General features: G+C 41.8%; 2 protein-coding genes across 7 annotated transcripts in view; one reads left to right on the forward strand and one right to left on the reverse strand.

Moving 5' to 3' along the window:
- The window catches only part of TMEM209 (transmembrane protein 209), a 42,532-nt gene extending 39,275 nt beyond the window's left edge, over positions 1 to 3,257 (reverse strand). For 3 of the 6 annotated variants that reach the window (XM_074035983.1, XM_045388361.3, XM_005550761.5), the window contains exons 1-4: positions 3,199 to 3,257; positions 1,797 to 1,933; positions 1,615 to 1,673; positions 259 to 390 (exon numbers count right to left, since the gene is read on the reverse strand). Coding sequence is in view for 4 of the 6 variants with exons in the window: in XM_045388361.3 (XP_045244296.1) it covers positions 259 to 390; positions 1,615 to 1,673; positions 1,797 to 1,933; positions 3,199 to 3,201 (331 nt within the window). In the remaining 2 variants the exon portion in view is untranslated. Of the gene's footprint in view, positions 1 to 258; positions 391 to 1,614; positions 1,674 to 1,796; positions 1,934 to 2,905 lie in introns of those variants that run through there. The other 3 variants (XM_045388360.3, XM_045388359.3, XR_012432849.1) reach the window with 2 other exon arrangements.
- A 2,458-nt stretch (positions 3,258 to 5,715) lies between these two features.
- SSMEM1 (serine rich single-pass membrane protein 1) lies at positions 5,716 to 15,010 on the forward strand. Its single transcript, XM_045388358.2, has 3 exons — positions 5,716 to 5,972; positions 11,392 to 11,446; positions 14,163 to 15,010. The coding sequence occupies exons 1-3, from the start codon at positions 5,790 to 5,792 to the stop codon at positions 14,657 to 14,659; spliced, it is 735 nt and encodes a 244-aa protein (XP_045244293.1). The 5' UTR covers positions 5,716 to 5,789; the 3' UTR covers positions 14,660 to 15,010.
- Positions 15,011 to 18,280: the final 3,270 nt, after the last annotated feature.

Consider the following 18,280-nt stretch of genomic DNA (forward strand, 5'->3'; position numbering starts at 1 on the left):
AAAATCAGAAACTGGTTTCAACTCAGCAAGTCAGTCATTTAATTTTAATTGCACCTGAACAATGGAACAAACTTGCATGAAATAGTGGACTGTATACAAGACGGAATGATAATCATTGGTCATAAGACAATTTTTTGTATCCTGCTTAAGATAGCTGATGTCCCTTCCAGCTCTGAGTCTACGAAATGGGAAAATTAAATTGAGAAAGATTTATTGTCAACCTTTTCCCCACCTTTGCAAGAGATGTAAAACACTCACCAGCGGTTTTCAACCCTAAAAGCGTTTGCTGTCCAGGACTAACAACCAGACTTGTTGGTGCCACAGTATATTTGAAATATCTCCAAAAATCAAATAAGGCATTAAGGCTGAAGAGAGATGCAAGAGCAAGCTCTGGAAGAGAACAATTTTTTTTTTTTTAATAAAAGAGGGGTGAGGAGGGCACTTATTGGAGAACACAAAAACCTTCTATACTTAGCGAACTAACTAAAATTACCTTCTTATTCTTACCTTCTTATTCCTCATAAAAACTGTAATTTAATGAATGTCTATTATCTGTAGGGCAGCTGGGCATGGTGGCTCACGTCCACAATCTCAGCACTTTGGGAGGCTGAGGCAAGTGGATCACCTAAGGTCAGGAGTTCGAGACCAGCCTGGCCAACATAGTGAAACCCCATCTCTACTAAAAATATAAAAATTAGCCAGGTGTGGTGGCGCACACCTGTGGTCTCAGCTACTTGGGAGGTTGAGGCAGGATAACTGCTTGAACCTGGGAGGTGGAGGTTGCAGTGAGCTGAGATCCTGCCACTATACTCCAGCCTGGGTGATGGAGCGAGACTCCTTCTCAATAAATAAATAAATAAATAAATAAGTGTAGGTCATTTACTAGTGAGTTTCAAAATTTCAAAATAACACTAATCCTAGCAACCCTGTACAGTAAATATTTTCACCTTCATTTTAAATATAAACCAACACTCATTCAGAAGCCAAGTGACTCTTACAAGAGTATAGAGTTAGTTAGTGAAGCCATGATTCTAACTGAGGTCTGCTGATCGCAAATCCCTTGCTCTCCCAACATGGCACACTATCTCCCTGTAAAAGACTTTAGATTAATGTGTATAGACTATGAAATTTATTTTAACATCCATAAAGACTCTTTATACCCAAGGACTATGGAAGAGCAGACAAGAAGAGAGGAAAGAATGTGAAAACTGAGGAAGGCATCAATGGAGCAGAAATCTGGGCTGGTCTTGAAAGGTAAAAAGGTAGAGATGCAGAAAGGGCATTTCAGGAGAGTAACAAAAACAAATCTCACTAACCTCTAAACTTATTTTTCTTCACAGAACTCATAATTACCTGAAGTGTTGTTTATTAATTTGATTGTCTAAGAGAATGTTCCTTTCATAATAGCAGGGTTTTCCCTTGCTCCCTTTCTGCTGTATTCCCAGTTTTTACAACCCAGCAGGCAGGCAAATACTTGTTGAATAAGGAAATGTATACTAAGCTGAATTAAACCTAAAGGCAGTTTTTCATTGGTAAATGTATACTAAGCTGAATTAAACCTGAAAGTAGTTTTTCATTGGTAAATGTAAGTTACAGTGAAAATTAATTACTTACCAATATACCAGAGAGGCCAGTATGTCACATTGTAATATGAACTAATCAATTTTCCAGTCCTGAAAAAAAATTAGAAAGGCTTTCCAATGATCTTAAAAACACCAAAAATCAAAAACACAAAAATCTGTGGAACCAGTCACCAGCTTCTTAAATTTTCACTTTTTTTGGGCTGCTTCACTTACATTTCAGTATATATCATTCCAGCCATAGATACATTTAGGAGTCCCCAGGCTAAGACCACTTTTCTAGCCTCTGTTTCTTTTCTCATCTTGATGGTTCTGTCAATAAGGGAAGCACTAGGGTGTCCCTCCCCCTGCATCTATGAAAAAAACAAAAAGCACAGGAATTAACCAAAAGAAACTATTGCTCCATTTAAAAACCAAATTTTGCATCCCTTACAAAGGTAACTGAAACTACATATACCTTCTCTCATCTTTAAAATGTTTTACCAAAACTTTTTCCATTTTAGTATCAGTATATAGAAAGGGAACCCAAAATTATACATAACTTCATTGGCATCACAGTGTAATCAACAGAGAAGTGGCTGGCTATGTATTTATTTATTTATTTAGAGACGGAGTCTTGCTGTCTCCCAGGCTAGAGTGCAGTGGTGTGATCTCGGCTCACTGCAACCTCCACCTCCCAGGTTCAAGCAATTCTCCTGCCTCAGACTCCCCAGTAGCTTGGATTACAGGCGCCCACCATCGTGCCCGGCTGAGTTTTGTATTTTTAGTAGAGATGGGGTTTCGACATCTTGGCCAGGCTGGTCTCGAACTCCTGACCTTGAGATCCATCCGCCTCAGCCTCCCAAAGTGTTGGGATTGCAGGCGTGAGCCACCGCGCCCAGCCGTGGCTGGTTATTTAAGAACAACTTAATACTTCCAATATATAAAAATGTCTTATTTTGTAATTTAAGGATTAATGATTATGTCTGGAAATACTTTGTATTTTGTCTTTGGGGTATGTTACAAGGACCAGGCAGAAGGCTAATTTCAGAAACTCAAAATATCAAGTTTGGGAGGCTATATTCCATATCTCCTGTAAGTCATAAGGACTCTTCTACATCCTCATGCAGACGCCATTACTATCTAAACAACTCTGCATTTGGACGGCTGTACTCCAGGGCTCTCCCTTTTGTGTGTGGATAAAGGATAAGGATTTAAGTTTCAGAAGGGCACGTACTCATGATGGGGTAGTGAGGGGAGTAAGAGGGAGAGAGGGGAAAACGTGCATTCTTTTGGTCCACATTTGGGATTTATAATTCCTTTCTTCAGCTAGGCTCAACTCTTACAGACAATGCAAAATTTGTTCCAGCGACAAGGAGTTGTATCCCACAGGGCATAGAGCAACAGCCTTCGCACCACTCAGCCCCCACGTCCCTTTCCCAGTCCAGAGCTTCCCTCCCCGGCTCCTCGGCACGAACTTCAGCGACTCTATTGCTTCTTTCTTCCCTTCCCCTAGAGAGGCGGGACGCCTAGTCACATCCCCCCTCGGCTAAACCCCGAACAGATCAGCAGGCGCGGAACTCCCACAACCCGCGTGGATTCCAAAACAGGAAGCACAAACATGACCCCGAAAACGCACCATGTCCTCTGGCCGGAAAACGCAGACTCCCGCCACTCTCTCTGGGCATGCGCGAAGCCAAGGGCAAGAGGGAGGCGACCGGCAGGCGGCTCTAAAGTTACCGGAAGAACTGGGCAGTCTCTTCTCGCGAGAAAGGGAGGGGTCGCAGGCCCTGGCGCTCGGAGCGTTACCAGGGAAACAGGTCTTGGTTTTGTGGCTCCCACTCAGCTGCGGGTGAAAGCTAAGCAGCAAAATTCAGAGAACCCGCAGTAAAAATAATTATAACGAGCCGAATTTTGTATCTATTAATATAATTTTAGCTTCCGTAGGGCATTTATAGACTCACATGTGTAAACTGATCAAGTAGGGTGGCTCACCGTAGGATAGAGTGGCATGATAAAGTGGCCAGACACCATCAGTAACAAAGCATTTCTTTCTTTCCCCTATGCTAAAACATCTGTGTCAAGAGTTCTGACCCCATGTAAAGTCTTTTTTTGTTTGTTTGTTTGAGACGGGTTTTTGCCACGTTGGCCAGTCTGGCCTCTTATCTCCTAACCTCAAGGGATCCTCCCGCCTCAGCCTCCCAAACGCCTGCTGGCCTCCCACCGCCTTTTGGGATTACAGGCATGAGCCACGGCGCCAGCCTGAATTCTTAAATAATCTGTTTAGTAGGGTGCAGCAGTAACAAGCACACCCAAAATTTATTTTATTGAAGTTGCTGGTGGTTTTGAGATTAAAAATAATAACAACACGTTTTCCTATGTATTTTCTGGAAGAGCTTCTCATCCTGAGGAAAAGGTTGGGCTTTGTTTCATTTAGCACAAGTGTGCCGCTGAGCGAGGTGCAGGGATATAGAAAATAAGAGCCCCCTGGTTACTACCCAGAGGAGCTCAACCCCAGCGGAGGCCCAAAGATGCATTTCGAAGGCAGGTGAGGTGGTGCAGTGCGCCCCAAGGAGGCCCGTACAGCCCAGCCCCAGCTCTCGCGAGCCTCCTGGAGGAGATGACGCGTTCGAGAGTCAACAGCCAGAATCCCAGGACCTGGGGATTTGTTCTGAAGTGTGCCTCTAATAAAAACATTAAACCATGTCACAATAAGCTACTGGATTATTACATCATGCATGCCCAATGGCCAAAGTTTTTCCTAAAATGATCGTAAGGTTAATACCGCGTGGTATTGTATATTAATGAAAATCGGCAGGTACCCTGTGCTCTTAAAGAGCTAACTTTTTTTAGTTAAGTTTTATCATTTTTAGATTGCTTTAGCAGCAATGTTGTTTTGCTCTAGTTTTAGATTTAGAGATGAACTAACTTGAAAATTGTTCAAAGTGAAGGGGCTCAAGGTACAGTCAAAATTAGAATACCAACTGGGCGCGGTGGCTCACGCCTGTAATCCAAACACTTTGGGAGGCCGAGGCGGGTGGATCACGAGGTTAGGAGATGGAGACCAGCCTGGCTAACACGCTGAATCCCCGCCTGTACTAAAAATACAAAAAATTAGTCGGGCGTGGTGGCACGCGCCTGTAATCCCTACTCTGGAGGCTGAGGCAGGAGAATTACTTGAGCCTGGGAAGCCGAGGTTGCGGTGAGCCGAGATGGTGCCACTGCATTCCAGTCTGGCCGACAGAGTGAGACCCTGTTAAAAAAAATAATAATAATAATAATTAGAATACCAGGTTCCCACCTGCTCCCTATGTGACTTTCCTAAGAAGAAATTGTATGCATTTGACATAGTTCATAGTAGTTCATAACGGGCACATCTGTGTTTTTCCCTCTTCATGTAATCTATAAACTGTTGTGTGCATTTATTCAAGGCTTAAAAAAGAACACTACTGACCAAATGACAGTGAGTATTATGTATTAGGGCTGCCATAACGAAACATCACAGACAGGTGGCTTAAACAACAGAAATTATTTTTTAAATAATATTTTTTAAATTATTATTTTTTCATAATTTTGGAGGCTGGAAGTCTAAGATCAAATTGTCAGCAGGGTTGGTTTCTCCTGAGGCAGATCTCCTTGCAGACGGCCACCTTGTATTGTGACCTTGATTTCTGTGCTCGTGAATCCTTGCTGTCTTCTTATAAGGATACCAGTTGTGTTGGATTAGGGCCCTACCCTTATGGCCTCATTTAACTTTAATTACCTCCTTAAAGGCCTCGTCTCCAAATAGAGTCACACTGGAGGTGAGGGCTTCAACGTATGAATTTTAGGGAACACAGTTCAATCAGTAATACATTAGAACTGTCTACGATAATTTGCAATGGCATGATACATATAAAAGAATCTGAATTAAAATGAGTGGATACAATAAACACTTAGATGTAAAGATAGGAAAATATAGTATATACAAGTTTTAGGGAAAAAAATTAAGGCAGAATGCACCATATTGAGGTATGGGGGAAAATACCGTAAACATTCACAGAAGTAATTTGAATAAGCCTTCCACAAACTTAGAAATCCAAGAAGCATTTGTCAGTTCCTAGAACAGTTGCTTATTATATGTCATAATAAGTTGCCAAGGAAATTGTCATACATCATAGAGGGAGTGAAGTAGTTCCCAGTCATCTTTATCCCTTTGAGCGTGGTTTATTTTTTGAGCAAGGAGCCATCATGGGAGACCTTTTTTCCTTATTTTGGGAGGTAGATCCTCCCCCCATACCTTTAAATTGTGCCATTCCAAATCAGGATTATGAATGCCGGAAGGATGACTCTTGTGGGACCATAGGGAACTTCCTGCTTTGGTATTTTGTCATTGTATTTGTCCTGATGTTCTTCTCTAGGGCTTCTGTCTGGGTAGGATATCTTTTTTTTTTTCATTTTAAATAATATGTTTACTGTATACTAGGAAAATTTCCATAAAATACATTTACTATACTTTGATGAAACTACTTTTAAAAGTTGTTTAGTTTTAAAAAGAATGCAATCTTATTCTGCAGAATCCGGGAATATGGAAAAGGATGAAGAGGAAAATATAAAGCTACAGTTATCCTCTTTCCCAGAGATAACCACTGTTAACATTTTGGAGTATGTTCTTCCAGTTTGTTTTTTTCTTCTCTCTCTATCCCAATATATCTCTCTCCATTTCTCTGTCTTTGATCTTACATGGTTGGCATTATATTGCATATATTTTCATATCCTGCTTTTTAAGCTTAATAATATATCAGAAATACTTCTCTAAATTATATTCACTCAGCAGCACTTTTAATGACTGCATAATTTTCTGTCTTTTGATTGCACCAAAAAATTCTGCAAGTTTGAAACATTCAGATTGTTTACAGTTTATCCATATGCTATGTAATGCTGGCATAAACCTCCCTGCTGGTTAATGACTTCCAAATCCCTTTTCTAGCCATGTGATTCTAATCAAAGATACAAAAGTTGTCATATTGATAGGATACATGCTGTAGGATTTTGGGGTTTTTAGAATGAGGCAATACACTTTCTGCATAGAATAAGATGCAGAACTAGACTAAACAGAACTAAAGTCACCACTAAAATGCCATCGTCTTAAGAATGAGATATCCTACTTTATCAGGAATGTGATGCTTCCAACATATTATGAGTAACCAAGCTCTTTTTTTTTTTTTTCTTGAGATGGAGTCTCGCTGTATCACCCAGGCTGGAGTGAAGTGGTGCAATCTTGGCTCACTACAACCTCTGCCTCCCGGATTCAAGTGATTCTCCTGCCTCAGCCTCCCTAGTAGCTGGGACCACAGGTGCAAGCCACCACGCCCTGCTTATTTTTGTATTTTTAGTACAGATGGGGTTTCACTATGTTGGCCAGGCTGGTCTCAAACTCCTGACCTCAAGTGATCTGCCCGCTTTGGCCTCCCAAAGTGCTGGGATTACAGGCATGAGCCATCACGCCCAGCGGTAACCTAGCTCTTATAATTCGCTGACATGATATCCTTGCTGGTCATTAATACCAGGCTGATGATTAAGAAAACCACCATCAAGTAGCATTATAGCCAGAGCCCTGTGCTGGCAGTGGTCAGTAAGACTTAGTGCTCTATGAACTCTGGATGGGGTGGAGAAGGTTTGTTATGTCCATGCCAGCTGGATTCTATTCTAATAATCAAAGACTTTTTGATAACCACCACCTCCTGGTGAAGAAGAGCTTTCATCTAAAGTCTAAATGCTTCTTAAGGTAAATACTTTGCCAAAAGGAGATTTAGAATAGTGATAACTTATATGTGTCTTAGACTCCCTAGCTAAGTATATTGAATTTGTCTGGCCTGGCAAGCAAAGCTACTTTAGAAAATTAACAAAAAAATTGAAATTGATCACTGGCAATTTCATCATGAATTAAGAGGTCTAAGCTATTTTTTTTTTTTTTCTTTTTGAGGTGGAGTCTCGCCCTGTCGCCCAGGCTGGAGTGCAATGGCACGATCTCGGCTCACTGCAACCTGTGCCTCCTGGGTTCAGGCGATTCTCCTGCCTCAGCCTCCTGAGTATCTGGAATTACAGGCGTGCGCCTCCACGCCCAGCTAATTTTTGTATTTTTAGTAGAGATGGAGTTTCACCATGTTGGCCAGGCTGGTCTCAAACTCCTGACCTCGTGATCCACCCGCCTCAGCCTCCCAAAGTGCTGGGATTACAGGTGTGAGCCACTGCACCCGGCCCAGTCTAAGCTATTTTTCTGCTCCCTTGCTTGCATCAGCTCTTGGGAGTCATACAGCCTTGAGCTTCCAGGACCTCAAGAGAGCATGTGGTCCAGCCTCCTGTTTGTAGGCAAGTAAGTTATCATTATCCCTCCCCCACCCATTTTTTATTGATGAGGCCCAAGGAAATTAAGTGACTTGTCCAATGTCACAAAAGTGTTAGTGACAGAAGAGGAATATACCCAGATTTCCTGTCAAATTATTTGTTTGCATCAAAGCATAGTCTGAAATGTCCACTTAGATCTACCCAGTCCTGATTAAAACCTTAATTATGTTAGAGGTTTCGTCTTTCACTTTTTACCCTTGTGGCGGCTACAATCGGCTGGGCTGCTTCTTCTGAAGGCTCCCAGATTTGAAATCTGAGAACCATATGAGAGCTAGTAAAGGAGGATGGAATTTTTCCTTCACTTTGAACTTCTTCATTTTCTCTGCTAAACTTTGAGACTTTATTTACAAACCTTGAGGTAATGGTAAAAGCACGATGGAAATGTGGTAATTATCTTCCAACACAAAGCACACTGATTTCCTCTGAATTGGCCACTTTTTAAAGTGGCATTCACCCTTTTGCTTTCAGACTATAAATACTATATTTAGTTTATATTTTTATTTTATGTTTATTCAGATTGCTAGTGCAGTATTTTTCTGGACAATAGCAATCTATACTCCTTATTTTGCTTATGTGGAAACTGAGCTTAAGAGGTGTTAAGTGGCTTGGAAAAATCAGAGTTGTTAGTGGCAGAAAGAGAGCCACGGCCCACATTTTCTACTCTGCCCCTCAGGGCAGGCACTCCTGCTGTTTTCACTCACTGAGTCACACACAAAGACAGTTAATAAAATGCTTTTCATAACCACAGTTCATATGATCCCACCTAGTTCAATGCAAAATCTGTCTTTTGATTTTGTGGTTATATTTTGATTTGACATCAAATGTGAGAGCTTTCTGTGGAAATGATATAAGCCTAATAAGAGTTTTTAAACACCTTCTCCCGTCTATTACAAAAGTACACATTATATAGAAAATGTGGAAATTATAGGGCAGAAGACAAAACAAAATAATCACTCCAGGTTATGTAGAAATAACCAACTACTGTTAACTTTTAGGTTTATAAACTTCCAATTCTTTTGGTTTTTTTCCTTTTCTATAACCTAATCTGATACATATTAAATTTAAAATATTTAAGCCCCCTTCCAAAAGCATTTTTTAGAAAGTGGTATCTATTTTTTTTTTTTTTTTGAGATGGAGTCTCGCTCTGTCACCCAGGCTGGAGTTCTGTGGCGCGATCTTGGCTCACTGCAAGCTCCACCTCTCAGGTTCATGCCATTCTCCTGCCTCAGCCTCCCGGGTAGCTGGGACTACAGGCGCCCGCCACCACGCCTGGCTAATTTTTTTGTATTTTTAGTAGAGACAGAGTTTCACTGTGTTAGCCAAGATGTTCTCGATTTCCTGACCTTGTGATCTGCCCGCCTCGGCCTCCCAAAGTGCTGAGATTACAGGCATAAGCCAACATGCCTGGCCAGAAAGTGGTATCTTAAAAGAGAACTCCACTTTCAAGATTTTTGGAGAATGATTGCTGTAACCCAGAAAACAAAAAGGCACCTCATTAAAGATGCTTGCCTACCATTGCAGAGTTCAGGTATTAAGAAAAGAATGAGCCGAGGGTCTTACTTAGACTGCAGTTACAAATACCCAACTATGGCACTTTTCATCCCAAAGAAACTGGACTTCCACATAAATTCATTTTTTTCCTAATTGTAGACAATTTGAAAAAATTGGGAGAGAAAAAGTCCATTTCAACACTTAAAGCCAACCATAGCTATCATTTTATATGCTCCTTAAAGTCTTTTTTTTTCATATTTTAAGCTAATTTGTGCTCATGCTGTATATACAAATTTGCATCTTGATGTAATACCATACCCAGTATGGTAGCACACTTATTTCCTCATATTATGACATACCTTTATTATAATAATTTTACAACTGTTTATTATATAATTGTACCATAATTTACTTAAACCATTGTCTACTTTTGAATTTTGTATTATCGTAATTATACTGTGATGAATGTTCTGTGCACAAAGCTTTCTTCTGAGGGTTATTTCTTGCTGATAGATTCCCGGAGAGAGAATTATATGTCAAAGGCGTTAATGAACATTTCTAGTTTTTGTTATTTTCTGAAAGGGTTGGTTTATATCTGTGTCTTTTGGCAAAATCACTTTCAGCATCAGAAAATGGGACACTAATCTGAAAAACGGGACAAATATATTTATGGAGTATTGGGGGGCAGAATATTTGAAATTGGAACTATTCAAAGAAATCCATTTCTTCTGGTTGCCATATTCACAAATAATTTATTATGATTACATTTTGGAGGAAACTTTCGGAGGGATTAAGGAGATATTAAGTTCATGAATTCAGGTAAAGATCTTTGTGTATGGTAGATGTCTTCTATCTTAAAGAACTATCAATAATGTACCCTGATCAAACATCCTTTAAAAACTAAACTAATCTGGGCCGGGCACGGTGGCTCACACCTGTAATCCCAGCACTTTGGGAGGCCGAGGCAGGCGGATCACCTGAGATCAGGAGTTTGAGACCAGCCTTATCAACATAGAGAAACCCTGTCTCTACTAAAATTACAAAATTAGCTGGGCGTGGTGGTGCATGCCTGTAATCCCAGCTACTCGGGAGGCTGAGGCAGGAGAATCGCTTGAACCCGGAAGGCGGAGATTTCAGTGAGCCGAGATCGCGCCATTGCACTCCAGCCTGGGCATACAGAGCAAGACTCCGTCTCAAAACAACAACAACAACAACAACAACAACAACAAAACTAAACTAATCTGAGTACTATCAAAATTTTTTAAACACTATTTCAAAATTTTTAAAACCCCATCTCTGTAATGTGAATGGGTACAGGAAAGCTTTATAAGCTATAGCTCCTTATCAGTGTTATTTTCTCTCAAGTCTGTTCCATTTTGTTTGTTTCAAAACATTTTGGTACATTCTGCTATCAAAGCATAGTCTTAATGGAAGTGGAAGTAGGATCACTCTAACAGGAACTCAATACATACTGAATTAGCTTATTATTTAACTCAGTAAGTACTTGTTTAAACTGAATGTTTAAAATCAGACATTGTCAGGCCAGGCCTGGTGGCTCACGCCTGTAATCCCAGCACTTTGGGAGGCCAAGGCAGGCAGATCACTTGAGGTCAGGAGTTCGAGACGAGCCTGGCCAACATGGTGAAACCCTGTCTCTACTAAAAATACAAAAATTAGCCGGACATGGTAGTGGACACCTGTAATCCCAGCTACTTGGGAGGCCGAGGCAGGAGAATCACTTGAACCCATAAGCTGAGATCATGCCACTGCACTCCAGTCTGGGCAACAGAATGACTCTCCAAAAATAAATAAGTAAAATAAAATAAAATAAAATAATAAAAAATAAAATAAAATCAGACATTGTCAATGGGCCTTGGCAATAGTGTTTTATAACCAGTACATATTATCAAAAAACAACTGAGATCACTCTTACTAACCTATGTTTCTGAAACAGATGTCTGAGGATAAAAAGGATGAAGGCAGTGGGACAAGTACTTCAGTAAGGAAAGGTGAGAACCAGTGCCTATTTGGTATTGGGCTATGAGGGGAAGAATATGTGTGGTGTTGCATGCCTGTAGTCCCAGCTACTCAGGAGGCTGAGGCAGGAGGATTGTTTGAGCTAAGCAGTTCAAGACCACAGCTTGAGCAACATAGTGAGACCCAGTATCAAAAAAAAAAAAAAAAAAAAAGAAAAAGAAAAAAAAGAAAGAAAGATGAAGAAAGAAATTTGTGCTGAGTGTGGAAAGCAAACAACAGAGATGAACAGCTTAGAGCATTGTCAGACTTTGCACACCAGAGAAGGCCCATTGGGATTGGGTGAATTTTTGCTTTTGGACTCCCTAGTGCAGAGGGACAGTTTAGCTGCTTAACAAGAAGCTATGAATTACTGGGAGGTGGAGCTCAAGTTCTTTTTTCACTCCTTAGCGCTCACCCTTCACATTGCTTGCCCTTCCCACACCCTCATTGTTAGTGCTATTACAGGATTATGAGCTGTCTATGACATCTTTTTCAACAACCTATAAGCAGTGGTGTGCTGGTAAATGTTTAACACTGGCTCTCCAAAACTCCTGTGTGTACATATGCTTACTAAAAATGTTACTGATATAAAGGTTGCATGTCATCTTAGCACCCCCGGAGGCTGAAGTAGAACTGCTTGAGGCTAGGACTTCAAGATCAGCCTGGAGAACATAGCAAAACCCTATCTCTTAAAGAAAGAAAATTAGGGCCAGGTGCGGTGGCTCACGCCTGTAATCCCAGGACTTTGGGAGGCCGAGGCGGGCGGATTACGAGGTCAGGAGATCGAGACCATCCTGGCTAACATGGTGAAACCCCATCTCTACTAAAAATACAAAAAAATTAGCTGGGCATGGTGGCGGGCGCCTGTAGTCCCAGCTACTTGGGAGGCTGAGGCAGGAGAATGGCATGAACCTGGGAGGCAGAGCTTGCAGTGAGCCGACAGCATGCCACTGCACTCCAGCCTGGGTGACAGAGCGAGACTCTGCCTAAAAAAAAAAAAAGAAGAAGAAAATTAGCTTGCATGGTTGTTTGCACCTGTAGTGTCAGCTACTTAGGAGGCTGAGGCAACAGAATCACTTGAGCCCAGGAGTCCGGGGCTGCCAGTGAGCCATGATCATGCCACTGCACTCCAGCCTGGGCAGCAGAGCGAGTTCCTGACTCAAAAAATTAAATAAATAAAAATTAAATAAGTAAATATATATCACACCATTTATAAATAATAAAATATACAATACTCCTTATGGCCAATTTCATATAGACAACTGATTCTCACCAAACGCTCTCCTTGATTTTTGCCAGACCCTTGCACCTTAGCCATCCATGGCTGCAATTGATGAACAAGTATAGTTTCAGTGTGAATGTCATTTTCCTCTAAGCTAAGGAGTGAGATGAAAGCGAAGCAGAAGATAGATGTATGTTGGAAGTTAACTTGGTTGTCAGTGATGTGAGTGACTTCTTTGCTGGAATGGATAATAGTTCTAAAATACTGGAAGAATATTTCCTCATTTTGCAGGGTTAGTCACAATGTAGTGGCTACAGGGATGACACTGAAATGTAATGTGCATTAGTAACATGTTCTCCATCATTTTCTTAAGCCTAGACAATCAACAAAACCATACATCAAGCCCTGATGTTTAGTGTTTGCTGATTTTCATGGTATAAATACTCCCACCAAAGCTGATTTTAAGCTACCCACAGCATGTCATTGAACATGGAGTTGGGAGGAGATGTGCAGTAGTGTATCCTTAACATAGAATTTCCGCCGGGCGCAGTGGTTCGCACCTGTAATCTCAGTACTTTGGGAGGCCAAGGCGGGTGGATCTCCTGAGGTCAGGGGTTCCAGACCAGCCTGGCCAACATGGCAAAACCCTGTCTCTACTAAAAATACAAAAAAATTAGCTAGGCATGGTGGCATGTGCCTATAATCCCAGCAACTAGGGGGGCTGAGGCAGGAGGATCGCTTGAACCTGGGAGACAGAGGTTGCAGTGAGCCAAGATCGTGCCACTGCACTTCAGCCTGGGCAACAGAGCAAGACTCTGTCTCAAAAAAAAAAAAAAGAAAAAAGAAAACACAGCATAGAGTTTCCAACATCCAAATACAACAGACATAAAAAACCAGAAGAGCACACAGCATAATCAAATGTAGTAAGATAATTAGGAAGTGAGGGGTTTTGAGTATTTATTACTTCTATTTTTATTAATTGAAATGTATTGTAAGTTGGTATAATTTAATTTTTAATAATGGCTATGTTTAACTATCTTGCAAAATTACTGAAAGTTTATCAGCTCTTCTGAGCGGGTACAAGCCAACTTCAGCACACCACTACATAAAGGAAAGATCCTTCTTAGTTCCTGCTCCCCAAATCACATTCATATACATGCTTGAATCTTTAAGAGTTCAATTTTCAAAGGAAAAAAAGGTTCTTCCCTAGAAAAGTTTAAAGATCTTTTCCTTTGATCTTATGTTTAGCATCCACAAAACTTCAAAAGTGATATGTCAAGCATCTATCTAAGCTCTCTGGTCTGCAGGAGTTGGGATATGGTACTGGAAAATGCAGTCAGCTGCCAACACTTGCAGGTGACTGGAGAAAAGCAATGGCTTGACAAATGGCCACTAAGAGTGAGCTATATGTGCACAGGCTTCTTAAGTAATAGGAATTTATAGTAACCAACAATGTTACTAACTTGATATGTTTCATTGGTTGTTAGCAAGCAAAGAGACTTCCTACAAGTGGCAAAGCAAAGACGGTGCCTGGGATCCCTCACAGACAATGAAGAAACCAAAGCAGAACCAACTTACTCCTGTAACCAACTCAGAAGTGGCTTTGGTCAATGCCTATCTTGAGCAAAGACGAGCCAGGCGCCAGTCTCAGTTCAATGAGGTGAACCAGAACCAACATGACAGTGATACTACGGAGTGTGGCAGTGAAGAATCTAACTCAGAAGCCTCCTCATGGAAGGAGAGTGAAAGTGAACACCACCCATCACCAGACAGTATTAAGAGGAGAAAAATGGCTCAGAGGCAAAGGAATCTGGGAAGTTACCAAATGAGTGAAAGGCACTGCCTCCACTGCAAAGCCATGAGAACCAATGAATGGTTGGTGCACCATTCCCAACAAAAGGCTTCAGTAACACCGCCAATGAAAGGAGACAGTCCAGAGGAAAGTTCCATATCTGACATTAACACGAAATTTAGTAAATTTTGAATTTTATCACGTTCTTCCCTCACTTGAAGCCGAATGAAAGAGATGAATAAAACATGAAAAATCACCAGAGCTCTAGGTGAGGAGACTTTTACAACAAAGTCTCTCTACCAACAAACAAAAACATACTTGGAACCCAAGAGGTAAAATCTCACACAATTCTTTGTTCAAAAAAAAGGCCATCGAATGTGTTTATGGCACCATTAGAACACCGAAGATCTGTATCTGCGATGATTTTTTAATTTGAAATAGCACAAGACAGATATTTTATGCCTTGAGTGTATGTATTTTGTTTATGTCTGTAATACGAATAAGAAAGCTCTTTGAAAATATATTATTTATGTTGAGAAACCACTTAAATGTATTCAGATGTTTTGCTTATCTGACTGACTGAATGAACTAGGTGAAGTTGGTTGGAATAGAATTGCCCCATCCTGTCTAGGTTTGACCCTATAAGAACTGTATTGCCACACATGTCAGCTAGGGGCTAGTGTGGAAGAGGAGCTCAAGAGGCTGGAATAAGATGTGATTCCTGGAGTAGTTAAGTGGGGCCCCCAGGTGTGGGGAATGTAAGCAGGCTTAAGTAAATGGGTGGTCAATCTGGAGGTCATCTTCCCAGAATAGAAATGGGAAATAGGGTGGATGGCAGGACCCCAGCTGGGATAGAAAACAAGGCCCAGATCCCAGAGGAGAGGGCTGGCAAGCACAAGATGAAGCAGCAGGGACTCTTATCTTGCGGCTATAGTTCAAAGCAGGGCCTAAGTCTTGGGGGAAGCTGGGTGCAGTGGCTCATGCCTGTAATCCCAGCACCCTGAGAGGCCGGCAGGAGGATCACTTGAGCCCAGGAATTCGAGACTAGCCTGGGCAAAATGGTATGACCTTGTCTTTATTGGGGGGGAAAAAAAAAGTCTAGGGTAAGGACTTGGGTAGTATGTGTGGTTAAGACTACAGTCTAATACTAAGGACTCAGCCTTTCATGGGAGACAGGTAGGGGATGGGGACAGAGACCAGACAGCAGCGACTTTGGGCCCAGGAGTCATTCCTGATAAGAGCAGATTCCTCAACTGAATACAACAAAGATCCCTGGGAGGCAATGAGGGAGTCCCAACCACTGGGACTAGGCCACTAGAATCCACAAAACAGGGTAACATTTCTCAGCCTATTTGTGGAGGCTTTGTCTTATTCAGATTGCCTCAGGATTAGAACAGGTCTGAAGGCACAGGAGAGAAGCAGTGAAGCTGTCCTCACAGAGTTAACAAGAATTCTAGACAGAAATATAGTTATAAATAAGCACTAATCAGGCTGCACTTTGACCTACTTCCTTGTAACCCAAAGTCACTAGATCCTGACCATTGGTATCCCCATTGTTCCTACAGATGGGATTTTTGACATTAGAATTCTAAGTCTTTTGTTTAAGAACTGCTTAAGATGTTTTTCAGGTCCTAAATTCTAAGGAAACAGCTAATGCTAACCAGTTTGAAGAACCCACAGAGGAATGGAATCAGCATGAGAATACAGTTTCATCATCTCCCTGTCCATGACTTCACACTGCACTCTTTGACCCCTCAGTGATCTCCACACTTTGGCCCACTCCATGATCCTTAAAATCCTAGCCCCCAAATCCTCAGGGAGATGGATTTGAGGTTCCCTTTCATCTCCTCATTTGGCAGACCTATGATTAAACCTTTCTCTGCTGCAACCTGGGATCTCAGTGTATTGACTTGTTGCACATGAAACTGCCTTTGCAAAATCATGACAGTAAGAGAAATCTGACATAGCTGACTCCATCTTGCTTCTGACCTTTAAGCTGTCCTTGGCCATTCTTGGGCATAGGCCAAGCTAACTTTGGGAGGAATTTACAGTTTAACCTTGAAGCAAGGATGACAATACCCCTTCCCCAAAATAAACCACCTTTGTAAAACTAATGAAAGGCCACAAAATTAGGATTATGAGAGGTTCTTGAATTCTGAGAAGATGTAAGCATAGTTTCTGTAAACTCTTACTGCTGAGGAGTCATGTGGCCAGAGATGACAAGGTTTGTGTTATCCCCAGTTGCTCCTATAGATAACATCACCACTGTGGAACCTAAAATTGGTTTTTTGAGATGTCTTTCAGACTGACCTCACCCAGGCCTGTGATGCATGACTCAGTTGGTCCTGTGGCCCCACACAGAAGCAGACTGGGTGCATGAGGACCATTTTCCACACCCCTGTGATTTCATTCCCACTCAATTGGCAGCACCCATTCCCTAGACCCCTGCCCACCAATTTACCTATAAAAAGCCTAGCCCCCGAGCCTTTGTGGAGACTGATTTGAGTGATAACTCCAGTTCTTCTGCATGGCCAGCCTCATGTCAAACTCTTTACTGCAATGCCGTGGTCTTAGTGAATTGATCTTGTCTAGGCAGCAAGCAGGAAGAACCTGTTGGGTGAATGCATGCTTATCAGGCAGCAGACCGATTATGGTTACAGCAGAACAACTTCGAGATTCAGTAGTTCAAGCATCAACCTTTTCCACAAAAACTTTCCTTGCTGGCACCACCCAGATCAATAAACTGGCTCATCTGATCTTGTAGCCCCCACCAGGAACTGACTAAGCACAAGAAGACAGCTTCAACACCCTATGATTTCATATCTGACCAATCAGCACTCCCGGCTCACTGGCTTCCCTGCATCCATAAGTTGTCCTTAAAAACTCTGGCCAGGCGTGGTGGCTCATGCTTGTAATCCCAGCGCTTTGGGAGGCCAAGGTGGGCAGATCATCTGAGGTCAGGAGTTCAAGACCAGCCTGACTAACATGGTGAAATCCTGTCTCTACTAAAAAATACAAAAAATTCCGGCAGATCACGAGGTCAGGAGATCGAGACCATCCTGGCTAACATGGTGAAATCCCATCTCTACTAAAAATACAAAAAATTAGCCAGGCATGGTGGCAGGTGCCTGTAATCCTAGCTACTTGGGAGGCTGAGGCAGGAGAATGGTGTGAACCTGGGAGGCAGAGCTTGCAGTGAGCTGAGATCATGCCACTGCACTCCAGCCTGAGTGACAGAGTGAGACTTCATCTCAAAAAGAAAAAAAAAGCAAAACAAAAAATTAGCTGAGCATGAGCATGGTGGCACATGCTCATAATGCCAGCTACTCAAGAGGCTGAGGCAGGAGAATTGCTTGAACCTGGGAGGTGGAAGTTGCAGTGATCTGAGATCATGCCATTGCACTCCAGCCTGGGCAGCAGAGCAAAACTCCGTCTCAAAAAACAAAACAAAACAAACAAACAAACAACAACAACAACAACAACAAAAACCTCTGATCTCCAAATGCTCAGGAATACTGATTTGAGTAATAATAATACTTCGGTCTCCTGAAAGCCAGCTCCGTGTGAATTACTCTTTCTCTATCGCAATTCCCCTGTCTTGATAAATTGGCTCTGTCTAGGCAGCAGGCAAGGTGAACCCATTGGGTAGTTACAATAATCCTAATTTTCATGGCCTTTCATTAGTTTTACAAAGAAGATTTCAGTCCCTGAGCAAGGAGAGAGTTAGTTTTAGGGAGAAACTATTATCCTTGCTTCAAAGTTAAACTATAAAATAAATTCCTACACCTAGGAGTGAGCAAGGCCAACCAGCTC

This window comes from Macaca fascicularis, chromosome 3, assembly GCF_037993035.2.
Source record: "Macaca fascicularis isolate 582-1 chromosome 3, T2T-MFA8v1.1".
Classification (NCBI taxonomy): Eukaryota; Metazoa; Chordata; class Mammalia; order Primates; family Cercopithecidae; genus Macaca; species Macaca fascicularis.